General features: G+C 42.8%; 1 protein-coding gene across 4 annotated transcripts in view; it reads left to right on the top strand.

Moving 5' to 3' along the window:
* GRM7 (glutamate metabotropic receptor 7) overlaps positions 1–17,737 on the top strand; it is a 266,715-nt gene that overhangs the window by 181,587 nt on the left and 67,391 nt on the right. For 3 of the 4 annotated variants that reach the window (XM_035546872.2, XM_035546870.2, XM_050712779.1), the window contains exons 6-7: positions 711–911; positions 6,914–7,053. In XM_035546872.2, coding sequence (XP_035402765.1) covers positions 711–911; positions 6,914–7,053 — 341 coding nt within the window. The remainder of the gene's footprint in view (positions 1–710; positions 912–6,913; positions 7,054–17,737) is intronic. The other variant, XM_050712778.1, reaches the window with a different exon arrangement.

The following is a 17,737-nucleotide window of genomic DNA, read 5'->3' as shown; positions in this document are numbered from 1 at the left end:
TGATAAAGAAATGACTTTCAAAGCATTGCTTTCCCCCAGTTGCAGTTCAGATTGCATTAAGGGTTTGGATTCCTTAAGTCCTCAGCTGCTAAAATATTTTAAAAGCAATCAGTGGATTCTAAAGGACATTTCAGTCTCTGCAGGTACGGGGAAGAGGGGTGCATAGTTAACACAAACATACCGAGCTTCCCGAGGGTGCGTTAATAGCAGGCATGTGCGCTCGATTCTCCTGAGCACCCCTTTGGTTGCATCTGAAGTGATTCTTCCTCCCCTCAATCTGGCTCTGTCTTTCAATTAGAGACTGGGATTTGAAACAGAACAGAACATTAGACTTTAAAATACCAGCTGTGCTTTATTTTAAATGCTTTCTTCTTTCAAAGACATACTTTGGGAGCGTGCAGAGCCTGGTGTTTTCTCTGTCTCTCGAAGATCCCTGTGGGTTACAGTTTCGAGTTCGTGTTTATGGTAGGGTTTGTTTCTCTGGATTATGGTAAAATAACTTAAGAAGTGTTGATGATTCTAATATCAAGAAAGAAAGGTGACTTTTGTTTGTTTTAATTAGTAAAATCATAACTCAAAGGTTTGCATTGTATTGCCTAAGACACATTTCTTTAAATGGGCTCCAAGAGGGTTCATTTGTACCTGACATCAGGAAAGCACTGCTCCTTACTGTCCTTCTGTGTGTGTGTGTGTGTGTCTCTAACGTGCAGGGCAGGAGCGAATTGGCAAAGACTCCCACTATGAGCAGGAGGGGAAGGTGCAGTTTGTGATTGATGCCGTGTACGCCATGGCGCACGCTCTCCACCACATGAACAAGGACCTCTGTGCCGACTACCCGGGGGTCTGCCCCGAGATGGAGCACGCGGGAGGCAAAAAGCTGCTCAAGTACATTCGCAGCGTTAACTTCAACGGTGAGCTGAGAGTCTGCTTCCTCAGTAGCATATTGACCCACCTGTCTTTTTTTTTTTCCATTTAATTTCACTTAGTACGTTTATTCATTCAGTTCAGATTAATACATTTTTTTTATATAACTTTGCTAGACTTTGTGGCAGAAGACTGTGTTTATTTAGTGTCTATTTGAAAACATGTTTTAGCCAAGGCAAATATGCTACTACAGTGCAAAGACAGAAATTGTTGCCTTCCGAACCCTGTCATTTCCTGGGGGAGAAATAGCTAAGTAAATGCCTGAGTTTGTCTTTGTTACGCCCGTTTCTCTATATTGTTTCCTCTACTTGGAGAAAACTAACTGGGTGAAATTCTGGTACCCTGAGCCCAGCTTAGTTCCGTGCTCAAGAGAAGAGGGAGGACAGCTAAAGCACAGGTCCATTTGCAGAACTGGAACTATTGTTTAGACAGAACAGTTACTCCAGCCTTCATTCCTCTAGTAAGTATTTAGAGGAGATGAAACATCCCAGGAATGAGGACGGGGCAACTTTCTCTTTGTTTATCATTTATCCATCAACTCCTTCTTAGCTGGCAGTGATGGTTGCAATACCAGCCCTAAGTTTCATACAGCAGTGGGCTTTCATTTATTTTTCTCTGCATTGCAGTGTATGAACCAGGCCTAAATATCAGCAAAATTTCTCTTCCTCTGTATGTTTTACTGTAACTTTATTAGTTTCATTAGCAAACACCTCCAATTAGAGGCACTATAGTAGATCACTTTCAGAGGTAGCATTACAAACCCTAATGTTATTTCCCCATCACAAACCTTGCTAATGTACATACCAGGAGTTCTGACTGCTCTGTCTTATTTCTGTGTAAGATAGAGATCTGAGATTTAACCAGAAGTTAGACCTCCAAATATATATGTAGAACGGATTTAGGAAGGCACTGAAAAAATATCCTTTTGAAACATGAGAGGTAGCCAGGGGTGTCGCTGCCTTGGAAGAAGAGTTTGTGAAAGCTTCAGATCCTCATTGAACAGCATGCAGAGGTGTTTCTTGCCATAATCTAGTAATAAACATTTTTATTAATAAATTTAAAGCTCACACACAACCAACAGGACCTGAGGGACTTAACGGTATGCACACAGACGGTATTCCATGATCAAGTTTGGTCACTTGTGCCAAGGACATTTTTTCATTCCTGTATAAATAACCCTATGAAAAGCAAGGTGAATATCAGGAGACTGTAATTTCCTCCCTTGAAGCAGTGGTGTTAACTACAGCCAGGAGCAAATTTTGAGATGAATAATCTTAGAAGGCCTGAAGAGTTTCTATCTTCCTTGTTGTGGAAGTTTTTTTTTCTTTTCTTTCCCTTAAAAAAAAAAAACAAACTTGTAAAGGACAAGCTCATAGACAAACTCATATACAAGTGCAGCATTTATGTAAAGCATCATGCCATGTCAGTTTTAGTGCTGGAGAACAGGTCATAGATCGTGTTTAGAGAGTTCTTGCATATACAGATGTTGAATAGCCATCTAGTTATTTTAACAGAGCAGAGAAATGATTTGACAGACTGGGTGCCCAGCTAATTTTGCCTACTCCAAGAATTGGTTTATGCTGACTTTGTTTTCCTTACTTCTGTTTTTTTTGGTCAGGATTTTAAAAGATGACTTTTTTTCTCCGTTTCTGATTGATTTACATGGCCATATGGTGTTTTTCTTTGCTTTTATACACGTAACTCACATCTAGCACAGGGACTTGAAATAGTCGTTTGCTTTTTTTCCATTGGAGGGAAGGAGAATGACAAAGTGAAAACAGTTTTAACACTTTTAAATCTCTCATGGCCATCTAGCCTTAGCCATTTCCAATGGGAAAAGAACCACTTCCTTTAAGGTTTGTTATCCAGGTGTGGAGTTTAGCTTTTTCTTGTCACGTTCAGAGTGCCTAATTGCTCATGGGTTTGCACACCCGTGCTCAGTGTTCAGCTGCGAGCCTTTTGGGGCTGGTTCCTGTGACTGTGGAGAGAGGTTTTGTGGATCCTGCTGCTTTTCCATGTCGTATAAAAGTAAATCCCCAGAGCTGCTGTGGATTGATTCAGCCATCCCAGTGGCACAGGATAAACAACCACCATACAACTCACCAGCCGGCCAGAAAAATGCAGAGGGATGCAGGAATAGAAGAAGCGATGAGAGAGGCTTTTGCAGGTCTGGGTGGTGTAGTGCTGTTTCGATGAAGCCTGGGAGCTCTGGGGACCCTGGTGCCCACATGTTCCTCGGCTGTCACACTGCAGCTGGGCTACTGGGCTTGCTTCAGCTGTCTTCATTTTAGCCTTGCCCTTACCCTGCCCTTCTCTGGGTCACCAGTGCAGCCACTGAATTCCTCTTGTTGGGGACGGGGATGGAAAACATCATTTAGTCTGTGCTTAAAATCCTGTTTCTACTAGTCTTCTACCTAAATCTGCAGTAAAAACAGAGTAGAACAGTGGGAGTTTTGCCCAAATTGTGAGCCAGAGAGGAAAAAATGGAGCCCATTTTCAAGCATTGTGAGCCCGTGAGCTCGAGATCCTCTTTACATGTAATAGATTTCTTTGTAACTGTGCAGCTGGAGCCACCCTGCCTGTACCTGCTTCTGGAGCCTTTTCCTTGCAAAGGTAATGACATTCATGCAGAAAGAGCTCAAGCAATCTTTAATGAAGAGACTGGATTTGTACTAGGAGCTCAGTATGAATTTTGATCTTGTCACATTATCTTGAGAACAAAAAGCCCCAAAATATGGAAAACTTAAAACCCCAAGTGCTCATGCAGTGAGATTCTGAAAATCTCACCGTGCAAAGTGGTGGCTGTATTTTTCCCCAGTGAAAAAGGTAAAGGCTTTGTTCGTGTGAGCCCTCTGGGTCCTTAAACTGCAGTCAACGTGAACTGAATAATAAAGAAACACCTCAGCTAGTCACACCTGGCTAGCACCCCGTCCTCCTCCTGTTAATTCATTTCTCATCTTGCGGTGATTAAGAGATTGAATTCATACAAATTCAGTCAGATTGTGTGTTGTTTTTTTTTTTTTTTCAAATGCATCCTGCAGGTGAATGGGTGTTATGTACTCTCCATCTGTGTAGTGCGAGGACAGATTATTTGTTGGGAACTGAAGATGAATTAAACTGTCACAGCCTCTGAATGAGCAAGAAGCTGCAGCCTGCAGGCTACTACTCAGTTTCTGAAGTGCTTGCTGGAGCTGTAACAAAATTCTTACAAATGTTAGCAGAAGGAAAATAAAAACAACTCATCAACCATATATTACAATAATTATAAGATCAAGAAGTCAAATAATAAATAGGATCATTTTTGAAAATCCTTTCTTCTCTGCAATGAGGCTTTCCTACATACGTATTATTTTCCTGAGTGCACAAAGAAGTGGAGCTGCAAGGAGAGACTGAAATGCTGCAACAATTTTTAACCAGGACAGAAGTGGTGGGGTCCCTGCAGAAAGAGCACCGAAACATGCACCGGAGCCCACACAAAGGTTAAAGAAGGCTTGCACTTACGAAGCAGATCCTTGGCTGGGAGTCCCATTACTCCAACTTCAAAGCTGGAAAATGGGAAGCCTCTGCTTGAGTTCTGACCCGAGATTATCACAGTTCTTTGTGGTTCCGTAGCTAGTCGTCTTCCCTGCTGATCGCAGACTTTTCACAGCTTTTTTCCTGTATAATTTTAAAGCATAAATGGTGACAGACCTGAAAACAGCAACAGGCATTTCCTGCTGACTGCCAAGTATCTGTGCATAAGGTCGGTGTCCCAGGGAGCTGAGCTGGGGAGGTGACCCAGCACCTGATGCTGGGTTGTGCTGGCCGCAGGCCTCCAGCACCCAAGCCCACCACTGCTGTTAAACGCTGACATTTACAATAGGCCCTAAAGGCTGTCTGCATGCAGCTGCACAAAGCGACAGCTAGCAGTAACCTACCCAGGGTTTTACTGCTTCCAGAGAGCGCAGTGACAGCACAGTTCTGAGCGGCAGTTCGTGTTGCGGTCTCTCTGTAGACCTTCCCTGCGTAGAGCCCACTGTGACGGCACCCGTTCTCCACCTTGGCCTTCAGCTTATTGACCCCTTGTCTGCTGCAATCTTCACCTGGGGTGCCTGCCGTGGGAGGCAGAGGCCGGACCTGAGCCGTGCTGCCCGCGGGGCGGCCGGGAGGCGGCCGGGGACCTTCCGCGTGCCCACGAGGGCGGCTGCAGGTGTGCTCTCGGCTGCTTCCCTTCAGCCCAACAAGGTCTGCAGGGCAGCAGGGTTTGTCCCAGCTCTGTGGAGATGGTTGTGCCACGATGTGCAGCTGTGATCACTTCTTCGTGTCCAGGCTGGGTTTTTGTCAGAACAGGACTGAGAGGGGTAGCCACAAATGGCTATGGCGCATTTTGGGAGCGGCGCTTGAGCTCCTAGACTTTGAATTGTACTTTCCTTTTTGTCAGTTCTGGGAAGGAAAAAAAAAAAGCTTAACTAATAATATACAACCTTTTAAAAGCCATGATTAGCTAAATCCCATTTAGCATTTGTGCTGACTTTTAGTATGAGCCAAAGAATTACAGCCGTTCCTCCTTATTCATTCTAAGTGTTTTCACTGTAAATGTATTCTGGCTACATTAATCTGTAATGACAATTAAATATTGGCCTTGTGCTCATAAGGAACCTGTGAGGAGAGATTTCAGTGGAAGATTTTCTGTACTAGTCTTTCAACTGAATCTATATCTGATCTTGGAGGCTTGCAGGATAGGCAGGAAACAATCTACCAGGGCTGGAACAGAAACTATGCTAATTTACTCCTTCAAATCTTCTTTTGCTCACTGGAATTCAATGAAGAATGGGAATCATGAAGAAAACCATAATCTTAAAGTTCAGTGCTACTACAGGAGAGATTTTTCATTGCTTTAGGGGAAAAAAAAAAGTTACACAGAGGGAGGAAGCTTTGAATATAGAGATACTGGAGCATTGTCATAATCTTCAATCTTGACACAATATTACTCTGCCACCCTGAAACCTATTTTAATGCATCTCGAAATAAATGTCACCCCTGAAGTTTTCACCTAGAGAGCTGAGGAAGTGCAGCATTGACTTGAATTCTCATTTAGGAAAAGATTCACATCTAATGGCACAGTAATTAAAATGCAGCTTCCCTGGTGAGCGCTTGCCTGTCTTAGGACCAGGAATGGTTTGTGCCAGCACTGAGTGATCAGAGCTGGGGCTGGCTCTGCTCAGCACCAGGCATGGAGGAAGGCTGGGGGGGATCCTTGCCTTGCTGCCTACCCTGCATTTCATCACACGTTAGTTACCTTGGTATGTGGCAGATAAAACTAATTCAGCATCATGATCCTGAACAGCTCCTGACCAAGACACTTTTCAGCCCATGTCAGTCACAGAGCCTAAATAAGGGTGCACGCAAGGAACGGCCTTCCTCTCCTTCCTCTAGTTTTGTCTGTGCTTTTCCATCCCAACTGCATGCTGATTACAGGGATGCTGATTATAAGAACATATTGTGGAGGAGGAAGCTATTTCTGGATGCCAGTCAAGATTCACTAGACCTGGGCTGACTTCTGACAGCAGTATCTCTCAGAAGCAGATGGAACGTTTTCTGGGGGGGGGGGGGGGGAAATCATTTAGAGGCTCCATTCACAGGCATGATTTTCACTAAAGAACTCCCTAAGGAAAGAGAGATGGGAAGGGAGGCTGGAGGGCAGGAAGAAAAGCCTTCCGATATTTCATGCTGTGTGCAAAGCTTGAGTGAAGTAAGGCTGATTTAGTTTTGCCTTGTTTTATTTTCAGTCAGCGGGTTTGGGCAGTGGTAATTAATCACCAGAAGAGGGCTAGGGTTATTCCACCATGTCCAAAAGTATCTGGTTTAGGTGGTTGGGGTGATAGATAACTTTTGCCTGAAATACATTGCCGGTCTGAAAACTCTCAACCTTGACTAAATAAAATAGCTATTGTAAAGCTTTGGCTATTATTTTTTTTTGGTTGGATTTTGTCTCGTTTCCTTCCCCCAGGTAGTGCTGGCACTCCAGTGATGTTTAACAAAAATGGTGATGCACCAGGCCGCTACGACATCTTCCAGTACCACACCACCAACACCAGCACCCCAGGCTACCGCCTCGTTGGCCAGTGGACAGATGATCTCCAGCTCAACGTGAGTCCTTTCTATTCTTTACTTGTTTAGTTTTTTTTGTTTGTTTGTTTGTTTTCTTTCAGGTACAGTCACTAAATGGTCTTGTTTTATTTTTTTTTCCACCATGCAAAAATTAACAATCTTTACTATTTCTTTGCAGCTACATAGAACTTTATTTTTTGCATTGTGTCATCTTTTACTTTGTTCTGCCACCTTTTCTCTGCGCTGTGAATACCAAAGCTCCTCAGATGAATAGGGACATTAGGCAGTCATGCAACTTTTATTACTTCTGCATGTCCAGAGTCCCTAGCTGTCAACTTGGAAAGTCAACCAGTAATGCCTTGCTGTTTGAAAACAGTGGACCTTCATTTGTAGATGCTCTTCGTTTTTTCTACTTTTAAGAAAGCTTAAACTAAATATTTCTTGGGGTCACTCACTTTTCCTGTGCTACTTTCAAGCAAAATATATCTGTATGAATGAGATGTATCTCTTGTAATGATGAGTAAAAAGATGAAAGAAAAAAAAAGCAAGGGTGTAAGAATAAGTGATCAAAGATTCAGTAGACACTTCAATGTTGCTCAGATGAAGAAACAAATATGACTGTTGGCTGAGGAAGCAGGAAACTCTTGCCAGCTCCATCCACACAAGGATGCTCTGTGACAGGCCTGTGGCCTAGGTCTGTGTAGATCTGGGTTCAGGCTTTCTGCCTGATTTTGTGCAAGTTACTTGAGCCTCAAATACATGAAGATGTGCCAGTTTAACCATGTAGCTCTTTGACCCCTTGTAGATTGACACTAAAGCACAAAGACAACACTTTCTGTTCAATTTCAGTGTTCTTCTGCAAATTGCTGAAAAAATGCCAATTCCTACCAAAGGGTTTTCCTGTTTTGGTCCAAGCTTCCTCCTGGGGTTATAGCGGGTCCTTCTCCAGCTCTGGTCTGGCAGTGCCCATCCTGGGTGCATGATGGCTCCTTGCCGGCCCCACAGCTGGGTTTCCTTTGGGGAGCAGGTGCAGGGAAAGGGAAGGAAAGGCTGTGTGAGTGTGGTCTGGTCCTGGCACGTCGTCAGGAGGCAGCCAGGATCTACCCGGTGTGCAGTCCGTGGGCACAGCAGCTGTGTCTTGGGCTTCAGGTCTTTGTGCATGAGCAAACACAGCACAACACCCGCCGTGCTCACTGGCAAAACCTGGTAAGGGCAGCGGGTCTGAGCTGCCAGTCCCATTGTGCAGCTGGGGGCTGGTGAGGAGCTCAAAACACTCTGATGTGGAGCATGCCTGAATGCAGGACGCTTTCTACTTTCAAGGTTTTCATGTCTTCTGTTAAATTAAAGTTTGTTAAAGTAATTAGCGTGGATTACCAAGGGTCCAGCCTTTGAGACTAACCACAATATTGTGCTCTTCTTGAATTCTGGCTCACTTGGATTTGCTGTATGCTATTTCTGTGGGTTTCACATTTTGATGCTCAATTTGAGGCAAACTTCTATATTAACTTATAATTTACAATTCTTTTAGCAAAAATATTAATAATTTATTAAATCTTTATATAAACTACACATCCAGATTCATTAAAATTTAAAACTAAATTAATGGAGTTTGATTTGTATTCCTGTTGTTGTGCTAAATGTTTCCATAAAATGCTTGCTTCTCCTCACCCTCCTGTCCCCATGGCTACAGTGTTATGTCAGTAGTGGAGACTGGCTCAGTAACTTCCCTTCTACTCACTTACGGGTCCTAGTTTCTCACCAGAATCCACAGGGGATTAACATTGCTATGAAAGTGCCTGCATGTATTTTCTTACAATAATAAAGAAAACTGTGGAGTTTAGAGAAGTCAAGGATTCACTAAAATAACCAAACAAAATAATAGCTACTATTAAATATGTCCCAGGATAAACTGCCAAAGGTTACATTTTGCCTTTAGTAATTGTTGTGGAGCTAACACTTCAGGATATTGTCCCAATTCTCATTTCTTTAATACCAACAGAGGAGAAACAAAGGACGTGATAATGTATGCCTTTATTTGTTACTCTGTAAAGCACTTAGAGGTTGCCCAATAGAAAGCTCTATAGAAATGCAAGAAGTTAGCTGACCAGCTGTGTTACCTGGCTGACTTCTATGAATGCAACTTGCAGTGCTTTGAGGTACCTGAAAAAGACCAACACATCCCTCCTGGAGGCACTGATGTGCCTGAAGGAGACAGAAATGGATCGCTCCTCCAGGAGCTGGGCATTCTCATGGGAAATTTGGTGGTATTGCTTCTCTTTCTCTATATAGAGTTAGCTCAGCAGGTCCCTGGTTTTTTATATTTTCATGTCCAAACCTCTGCAACTATCCTTGAACTGTAAAAACCCAAATATAGTAGACAAAATCCCTGTGAAATTGTTGAATCTTGCTTTTCCAAGGATTTGTCTTCCGCATACCCTACCACAGCAGCATTCTCTATCATGTTGCCTGTGACTCCTTCCCGTACTGTCTCCACAGTTTCTCTGCAGTGCCTGAACTCCCTCCCACACTCCTATATCATTTGCTGTGCAAGCAACAGCCTGTATTGTGGCTGTCTTTGAATTATAGATATGCCAGCTGGTCGGCTGGCAGGCCAAACCGAAGGGGGAGAGGGAAGTTCAGTGCAGGTGGGTCTTTCTTCTAACCATCCACTGCAGACACATCCTTCAGAAACCTCTGCTTGTATCAAATACATTTCATATTGGCCAGCAAGTTCTGCGAGTTCAAAAGTTATGAGAAAGGAAGTTAGCACAGACAGATGGCTGGGCAGACAGTATGCGCATATGTTCCACTTCCTTCAAATTTTGCCTGGAAATTATAGCAAAATTTAGGAATTCCCAACAGTTGTGCAGAAAGCGAACTTAAGTAAAACTAATCCTGCTGTTAATAATTACAGTTAAAGATGTAGTTTACGCAAGGGTATTGACCGGAAAGTAGACTGCTGTCGGATTTGAACAAGCAGACATACTGGGTCAGTCTCTTGCATTGAAGTGAGTGGCAGATTTCAATTTGACAGAAAAGCCAGTTTGGGCCCTTTTGTTCCACCTTTACCCCTCTTTCCTATTTCCTACTGACGAGCTTTTGGGGGTCATTAAAGGCCAAGGTTGCTCAAAGTGTGCAGTTTGTGGAGTGGCTCGGTGCGGGTATTGCTGTGCCAGCACCATGAGCAGGCTGGAGAGACCATCCCGCAGAGCTTGGGCTCCTGCACAGGAGTGATCTCTGGCTCCGTGATCTAGGACCAAGTGAGCTGTTGGGGCACCGAGGCCCTGCACGAAGGACTGAAGGTCTTGGTGAATGTTCTCCGTGCGGGAAGTGCTCTCGGCTCTGACGTGTGGCAGGCACGCAGCTGAGCTGTGCTGCTGCTCTTGTGCTGCCCTTCTGCAGCCTGGGGCCCGGCGGTGGGCAGGAGGCTCTGCTTCACCTCCACACTTGTCCTGGTGAGCAGGGAAATGCTTACAGGAGACCTATTTATCTGTCATTAGAGAGGGATGTCTTCCTAGAGCAGCTAACATTTTCTTCCAGTTCTTCTAATTAACGCTGTACTTCTCGGCTATTAGCGTTTGCATAGGCTGCATCGTGTTGTTTTAATGGCATTGACATCTCCAGCTTGTCGGGTGTGCTCTTCCAGCTCAGCGGTATGGCTCGTAAAGGTGCCACTGGGTGCCTGGGTGCTGATCAGAGGCTGCAGCACATTTTCAGGATGACTGAGGAAGGCTCATCCTCGAATGATAAAGAGCAATGGTGGAAAACGTTGTCCTTACCCCTCTTACTGTGTTAAAGGGGATTCAAGTAGCTTTAACCTGAAACATGTTTCTCTTGCAGAGCATCAGACAAGGCTGACTGTTAGCTCCAGATGAAATTAAAATGTCTCTAATTTGTTTGCAAATAGAAACAAAAACATATTAAAGATGCCTAAACACTGTGTGCAGAGCTGAACAAAAAAAATCGGTATTGTTTTAGAGATGTGCCCCTGAATTGTAAATTGTTCAGTAACATTAAGCAGTGTACAGCTTGAAACGTGACTGCCACTTAAATAGAGCCTTTTGTGTACAGAGTCAGGAAGGCTGGCTGCTTGGCAATTCCTAGCTCTTTTTATAATTTCCTCCAGCAATAAGTGATACATTACTGCAATCTTTCTAAACAAGTGCTTAGAAGATTAATAGTATTGATAATTATCAATATGGTTCCATAAACATGTACATTACACAGATCTAACTCCTTATAAATCCTGGCTCATGTTATATAGTGCAAAGGAAATCACTCCATGCTTATTAATAACTCCCTCCTCCGTGGGGAAATAGCTGTGCTAGGTTATTTTCTTCACTGCAGGTTCAGGCCAGTATTTTAGAGAAACAGAAAGACAGGGAAAAAAAACAGTCTTGTTTTAAAAAAAGTCACATCCATGTACCTCAGTGTCTCTGGTCTCAGAGCAAACAGGGTGCTTCAAGCTCAATGGTCAGCTTTCACCCTACAGCGAGAGAAGCCAGGGAAGGAACAGGGAGCTGTCTCTGGCCTAACGGGAGGATTGCAAAGCAAGCAACTGGCAAAGATGATGCAATTTCTACACTGTGATTCTTTCCTCCCCACAAATAGAAATATATTAAGTAACTTCATAATCATCTGTGCAATTTATGCAGATCCTACACACTTCACCACCTATTGAAGCTACTTGTGCTCAGACTAATCTGAAAACGTCTCTGTTACAGAATTTGAAAATAAATGTTATGAATAGCAAGCTAATGAAAAGAGTAATTAAATGTCTAACCTTCTGCCGAGAGACCTATATGTACCTGATATTTTTGGTAAAATATCCAGAACAACAATTGGATCCAAGCAGCTATTCAGTGAAGCTTGATGCTCAGCAATATTCTGCCAACAGATGGCATTTTTCTAAAATAATGCGTTGAAATTTCTGTTCATTGTTTTCTGTGTTTTGTTTTTGCTTGCGGTAGAGCATGTTCAGAGCAGATGTATTTTGCAGAATATTTTACAGCAAAAGATGTGTCTTTCTGTAGCATATGCAAATTTCAGTTGTTTGGTAGCCTGGGATTTCACCAGTTTCTGGCGGAAGGGGAGCAAAAGGGCACATATCTGGCCAGTTAAAAGTTTTTGGTTCAAATAGCAAGGGATGAAAGTTCTACCACCAGTGATTTAGGTTAGTTTTGAGGATTTTCATACATTTTTAAAAGAACGTATTTGACCTGTTTTTTGAAGTAGTTTCTCTGAAATTTAAAAATAGAAATATGACCTCTCCCAACCTAGGAAACTTTAGCTTAATTTCACCTTAGTAAATTTGTGTGCAACTGAAAGCACGGTTATGATAGCATTATCGGTACTAGCTCCTGCATGCATGTAATGCATAATTGCAAAACCTATTTGCAAACATATAAAAAGTGTTTATATGCATTTATGTGTGTATATACAGGTGGATGGATATGCATGCACAGACCTTTGTCATATAGAAGCCATAAGATTTCTGTTGGTTTGCAACATGCAAGTGAGCTTAAAATCATGCTTTAAAGATTACAAGATGGATAAAAATTGGTATCAATTTCCTTTCTCATTTCAGCTGTTGTCACATAAACTGGCCCTTGTAGTGTCATTTCCCATTCCTATTACAGACGGTAATGAGTAGCTGGTACAAAGATGATGCATCTATATTACAGCCCGGAGACTGAAATCTTGTGAGATGATGAGTTGACAGGAGGGATACATTATTCAGGTGTCAGACAGTCTCATTACACAAATTCAGCAAATGAGGTCAGGGTGCTATTGAAAATTAAGATTTTAAGTATGATTTCTATGTTTTGTTTTCATATGTCACTGCAGAACCTTAAGCTTTCAGCTGAGGCAGCCACTTGTTGAAAATTACCACAATTTACATTTTTAATGAAATTGGCTAAAGCCTTAGATTTAATTAACTGTACGTTATAGTATGTTGACATATATGGAGATGTGATTGTATCCAGAAATAACTGGCGTCCTAATAGCTGAAAAAATATGAATTATTTCAGTGACCAATGCCTCATTACGTTTTCAGGAAGTAACTTCATCTGGGCTCTTCTTCCTTATGGCATGATTACTCAGTCTGTGCCATTCCTGATGAACTGAAACTGCCCTTAGCTCTGATCCTGAACTGGGGCTGTGTTCCGTAACACCTAAATGCAAGGCATTCTGTATTTTCTCAAGGCATACTTTGGAAATATGGTATCTAAAAATAGTTTTATGGTATATTTAAAAATTATTAATAATAATAATATCTTCTTCCGCCATTTAGACCTCATTTAGATGAGGTAAACCTACCTGAAGCTCTCCTCCCCATTGACATTTGTATTCTGCTTTCCTGACCCTGGTCCTCTTTCTCCCTCTGCTTTTTAGCATTGCATCACACAGCTAGTGCTTAAAACCTGGCAGTAACCTCACTCGTGGGGCCACAGGTGCCTGGCTTTATGGGAATTAATTCACAGAGTAAGGACTGCTAAATGCAAAGTCATCCCAGAAAGATCTGCAGCTTGTTTTCAAAATTCCTTGCTGCAGCTGGGCTTTGTGAGCTCAGCCTTCATTGCACCTTCAGCCAAATTCGGTGTGATCCGGTCAGAAATGCAAAGGTGAGTAACTATATCGGTGTGGTACTAAAATACATCCTAATTACATGTTTTGGCGAGAGAGTTCACCATGCCCAACGTGTCAATAGCTATAATGTACATACTAATGATAAATGTTGTTTATTTTGTTCTGTTATTAAATCCTGTGATCTTTCATTGCTCATGTCAACCATGACCGGCACGAACACCTTTAATTATCTTAACTTGCGGAATTAATTTTCTCTCAGCCAACTGGAAGGGAATTTTTCAAGCCACTGGCCCGCTGAATGGCCATATGCTTACTCCTCAGTCCTCAATGATTTCAGATCAGGTGCCTGAAATGTGCAGGAGCCATCAGCGGGCCCGAGTCCTGCCAGCCCTGCTCTGGAGCCGTGGCCGCAGTGCGGCTCGGTGCGCTCGCCGGGAAGGAACCGAGGCAGGCCGCAGTACGGGCCTCACTGCAGGCCGCAGTACCACAGGTGGCTTTGATGCGTTAGGCTTAGAAACTGCTGCTGTAAATAACTTTTATCCAGATGAGGGCAAAACCTGAAAACATGTGCTAGGAACTATGTGAATCAAGCAGCGTTTATTCTGTATGACAAAAGAGAGCTAAGCGATTTGTTGCAGGTTGTCAGTAAATGCAGATAATCACATTTATACCTGCGCATTCTTTAAAAAAAAATCAGTGCATGTTGTAATCCAGAGAATCTCACGGGTGTGTCCCCCGGGTTTCCCTTATACACCTGTGCCAAAGTGAACCAGAAAATCTGGGGAGCAGTGTGATGCTGACGATGTTGAAGTCCACGCACATGTGGTAGGAAGCAGAGGGTTGGGTCCCGGTCATATCAGGAAGCAGCCTGAGTGTGTGCCGCTGCCACCTCCCAGCAGTCCTGCGCAGCTGTCCTGCAGCGAGAGCTCGTGTGAAGGGAATCTGAAACCCTGCCAGGGCATCATTTTTTGGTCCGGAGAAAAGAGAATTCGAGCTTTAGAAGGCTTTGATGGGGTTGGCATGAGTAGTGTAACGGAACGAATACCTGCACATGATGGTCACCTCCGCCTGCAGAACTGGAGAATAACCCCACGTGAGGAGGCTCAGGCCAGTGAGGACCCTCTCCTGGCTGTTACTTGACATACTTGAAAATCACAAGAAAAGTATTTTAAACGAAAGGTTATTCAGTGATTTGAGCTTTCCATTTAGATTTTTGCTATATAAAAATAGGAAGGCAATAGTTAGATCTTAACATCTCACTCTGAAAACTAACTCAGACTTGGAATTAAAGGTGTGAAATGTCATTTCTTCTTTGTTACTGACCCATTTTGCCTAGGTTGTAATGTATACCGTGTGAGCTGTGCTACCTTTAGGCAAAGCAAAGTGTATTAAGCTGTATCAGCTTCTGGCGACACTGAACATCAGTGTAATTTTCCTCCAGGTCTAAGAATGTCACAAGGTAAAATGCTTATAAGGATATAAATGCTAAGAGAAACTAGGCTGAGAGAATCTCTAAGATATAGCACATATCTTTTCAAAGATCAAGGGAAAATAATGATAACAATAAGGAGCTCATAAAAGCTGTAATGGAAAAAAAATGTATGTGTATCAGACGACTCCTTGACTTCAGAATTTGCCTCATCTTGTGGGGTTCTCTTAAATGTACAGGAGCCTGTAGGCAGTCAGACTTGCTCTGAGAGCGAGTAAGGTGAGAAATAGAAGGTCAAAAAATAAATAACTTGTATTTTTAAAATAGGTGATGTTTTTGCTCCTGCACATCACTTCTTAAATCCTTTTTTCCAAGTCTTCTGTACTTTTGCCAGCAAGGATGTTCAAGAGCAAATACTTTACTGGGGTTTCTGTGGATAATTATGAGGTTTGTTTGCTTTTGGCAGTAGTGATAATACCAGTTGGTGTGCTATCAAGGGCTTAATATTCTTTTCTAATACCTGAAAATGGAAAGATGCTTTCAGTGGCAGACGGGTTTCATTGCATTCTGAGAACTTCATCCAGGTGTGTAGAGGCAAACCCAGTGTCAGTGCTGCGAAGGTGCTGTTCTGCTCCCCAGGCAGCTCTGCAGCTGCTGCTCTGAGCAGGAGGCCAGGCACCACGAGTTGTCCAACAGCCAGTGAGCACTTGATACTTTGCAAATACCTGCCAGGTGTTCATGTTTTCTTCTTAGATCTGTTGTGAACTTGTGGGATTTGCACTGGGTGAAAGAGTCCTCTCGGAGGGCTGCTCGCTCAGCTCTTCGGGAGAAAGCACCCAGAGAGGTGCAGATAATGGTGCAGCCTAATGCAAAGGGCAGCAAGGTTTTACTGTTTGCCTGGGTCGCAGAGAAGGCGTGCTCTTTGTATGCAGAACCTGGAAGTAGGAGTACTACGCAGGGTTACAGGCGTTTGGTCTCAGCTTTGACTTTGTAGGTGTGGCAGATCCTCAGCAGGTGAGGACTGGCATTCTCGAGTGACATCCTGGAAATTGGCTCTTTTGTCTCCATTTTTATTTACTGGGTTTGCACCTAGAATATTTTAGGGTATTGTATTAACGGATATGAGAACAATTGGCTTAATGCTGTTTTGTAGCCTTAGAACACAATCCAGCTGTGTTCTGTAAAATGAAATTTTAAAACCATACAGACGCACGTGCCAAGGATAGCAGAATGTAATTATGATGATTGCATAATATTGCACTTGTTTTATTTAGAGGGGAGTAAGAAATTCTGTAAAGGGTTTTAGAAAGCTCTGCCCACACCAGGACCATGTGAACAGTCCTTAGAGTTTCCAACAATTAAGCAAATTATAAAGGTTCCCAAAAGAGTTAATGCATTGAGTAGGTCAAAAATAGTCATTTTTAAAATGTCCCTGAATACTGACTTACATAGAAAATTGATGTGGTTTGCGGCAAGACTATAACATTGGATATATAGCGTGCATTTTAATGTGTCTCAGGCTAATTGTTTGCGTGGTAGGCAATAATGGCCCCAAATAAAAAGCTGAGAAGAGTCTTTAGCCTGCACTTAAACAAGGCTTTCCCTCAAATTATATTTGCTTTGTTTTCACTGTTTGTTTCTTTCTTCTTCTTCCACTCATCTGAAAATGTACTTTTAATATGAAAATGCTACATTAAATGATTCCCATGAAACAAGCTTGTTTACTTGTTAATTGCACCTTCTAATGGCATGGAGGATGTGTATTTGACCATTAAATGTAGCATCTGAGCATCCAGCTCCCAATGGTAGCTAGAAATTGTGCCTATAATTAGATATTTCGTTCCATTCTTGCACTGCCTGTCGTTTAGACAGGCTGGTGAAGTAAAATACGTAGTATGGAATTCCACCTCCCTTGGCAAAAGCAGAGCTTTGGGTCCCTTTTTCTTTCAGAAATACAACTGGAAAAGGCAGTACAGGCTGTTCTCCTGGATTTGGAATGCCTCTGTGACTGTAATGCCTTCCGTGCTGCTGGGAAGGAGTGAGGAGGAAGAGTCCCTGCACTGGAAAGGACGTGATCCAGTGGCAGTTAAATATTTCGGGTGCTTAGCTGGAGGGCATAAGTGATTGCTTCCAGTCACCTTTTTTTTTATATATTTTTTTTCCCAGAGAGGTGAAAGAGGATGGTGGGAGGGGAAAAGGCAATTTGTTGCTTTACTGCCAATTTAGTACTCTGAAATGTGACGAGGCACAAAATTCCTAAGTTTGGCTTGATTAATGTAGGAAATGAAGCTCTGAATTTATTTGCGGAATTTTAGTGGAATTTATTTGCAGAATTTTAATGGAACTGCAGGAAGACACAAATATTATCGATGCAATTGGAAGGCCTGTATTTTTCCACGCCCAGACCAAACCAGCATCCCCTGTAGCTTTCAAAGCGGTAGCACGCCAGGTGCCAGCATTCACCCATCGCCCGCTCAGTGACTGCCTGTCACCAGCCACCTCATTTTCCTCTTCCTTCCCCAGCCCTGTTTCAGCAAGCTGTGACTGCAGCCTTAATGGAAGAGTTGCCCCAGGCAAAGCTTAATTAAAGTCCCATCAGCCAGCCCTAATTTTCTGTGTACCAGTTACAGTGATTGGGACTGATTGACTGAATATAACCTGAGCAAGATAATTTAATAGTATTACTAATGCTGCAGCAATCCA

This window comes from Cygnus atratus, chromosome 10 (assembly GCF_013377495.2).
Source record: "Cygnus atratus isolate AKBS03 ecotype Queensland, Australia chromosome 10, CAtr_DNAZoo_HiC_assembly, whole genome shotgun sequence".
Classification (NCBI taxonomy): domain Eukaryota; kingdom Metazoa; phylum Chordata; class Aves; order Anseriformes; family Anatidae; genus Cygnus; species Cygnus atratus.
The sequence above is the reverse complement of the archived record's forward strand: the minus strand, read 5'-3'. Positions and strand labels throughout refer to the sequence as shown.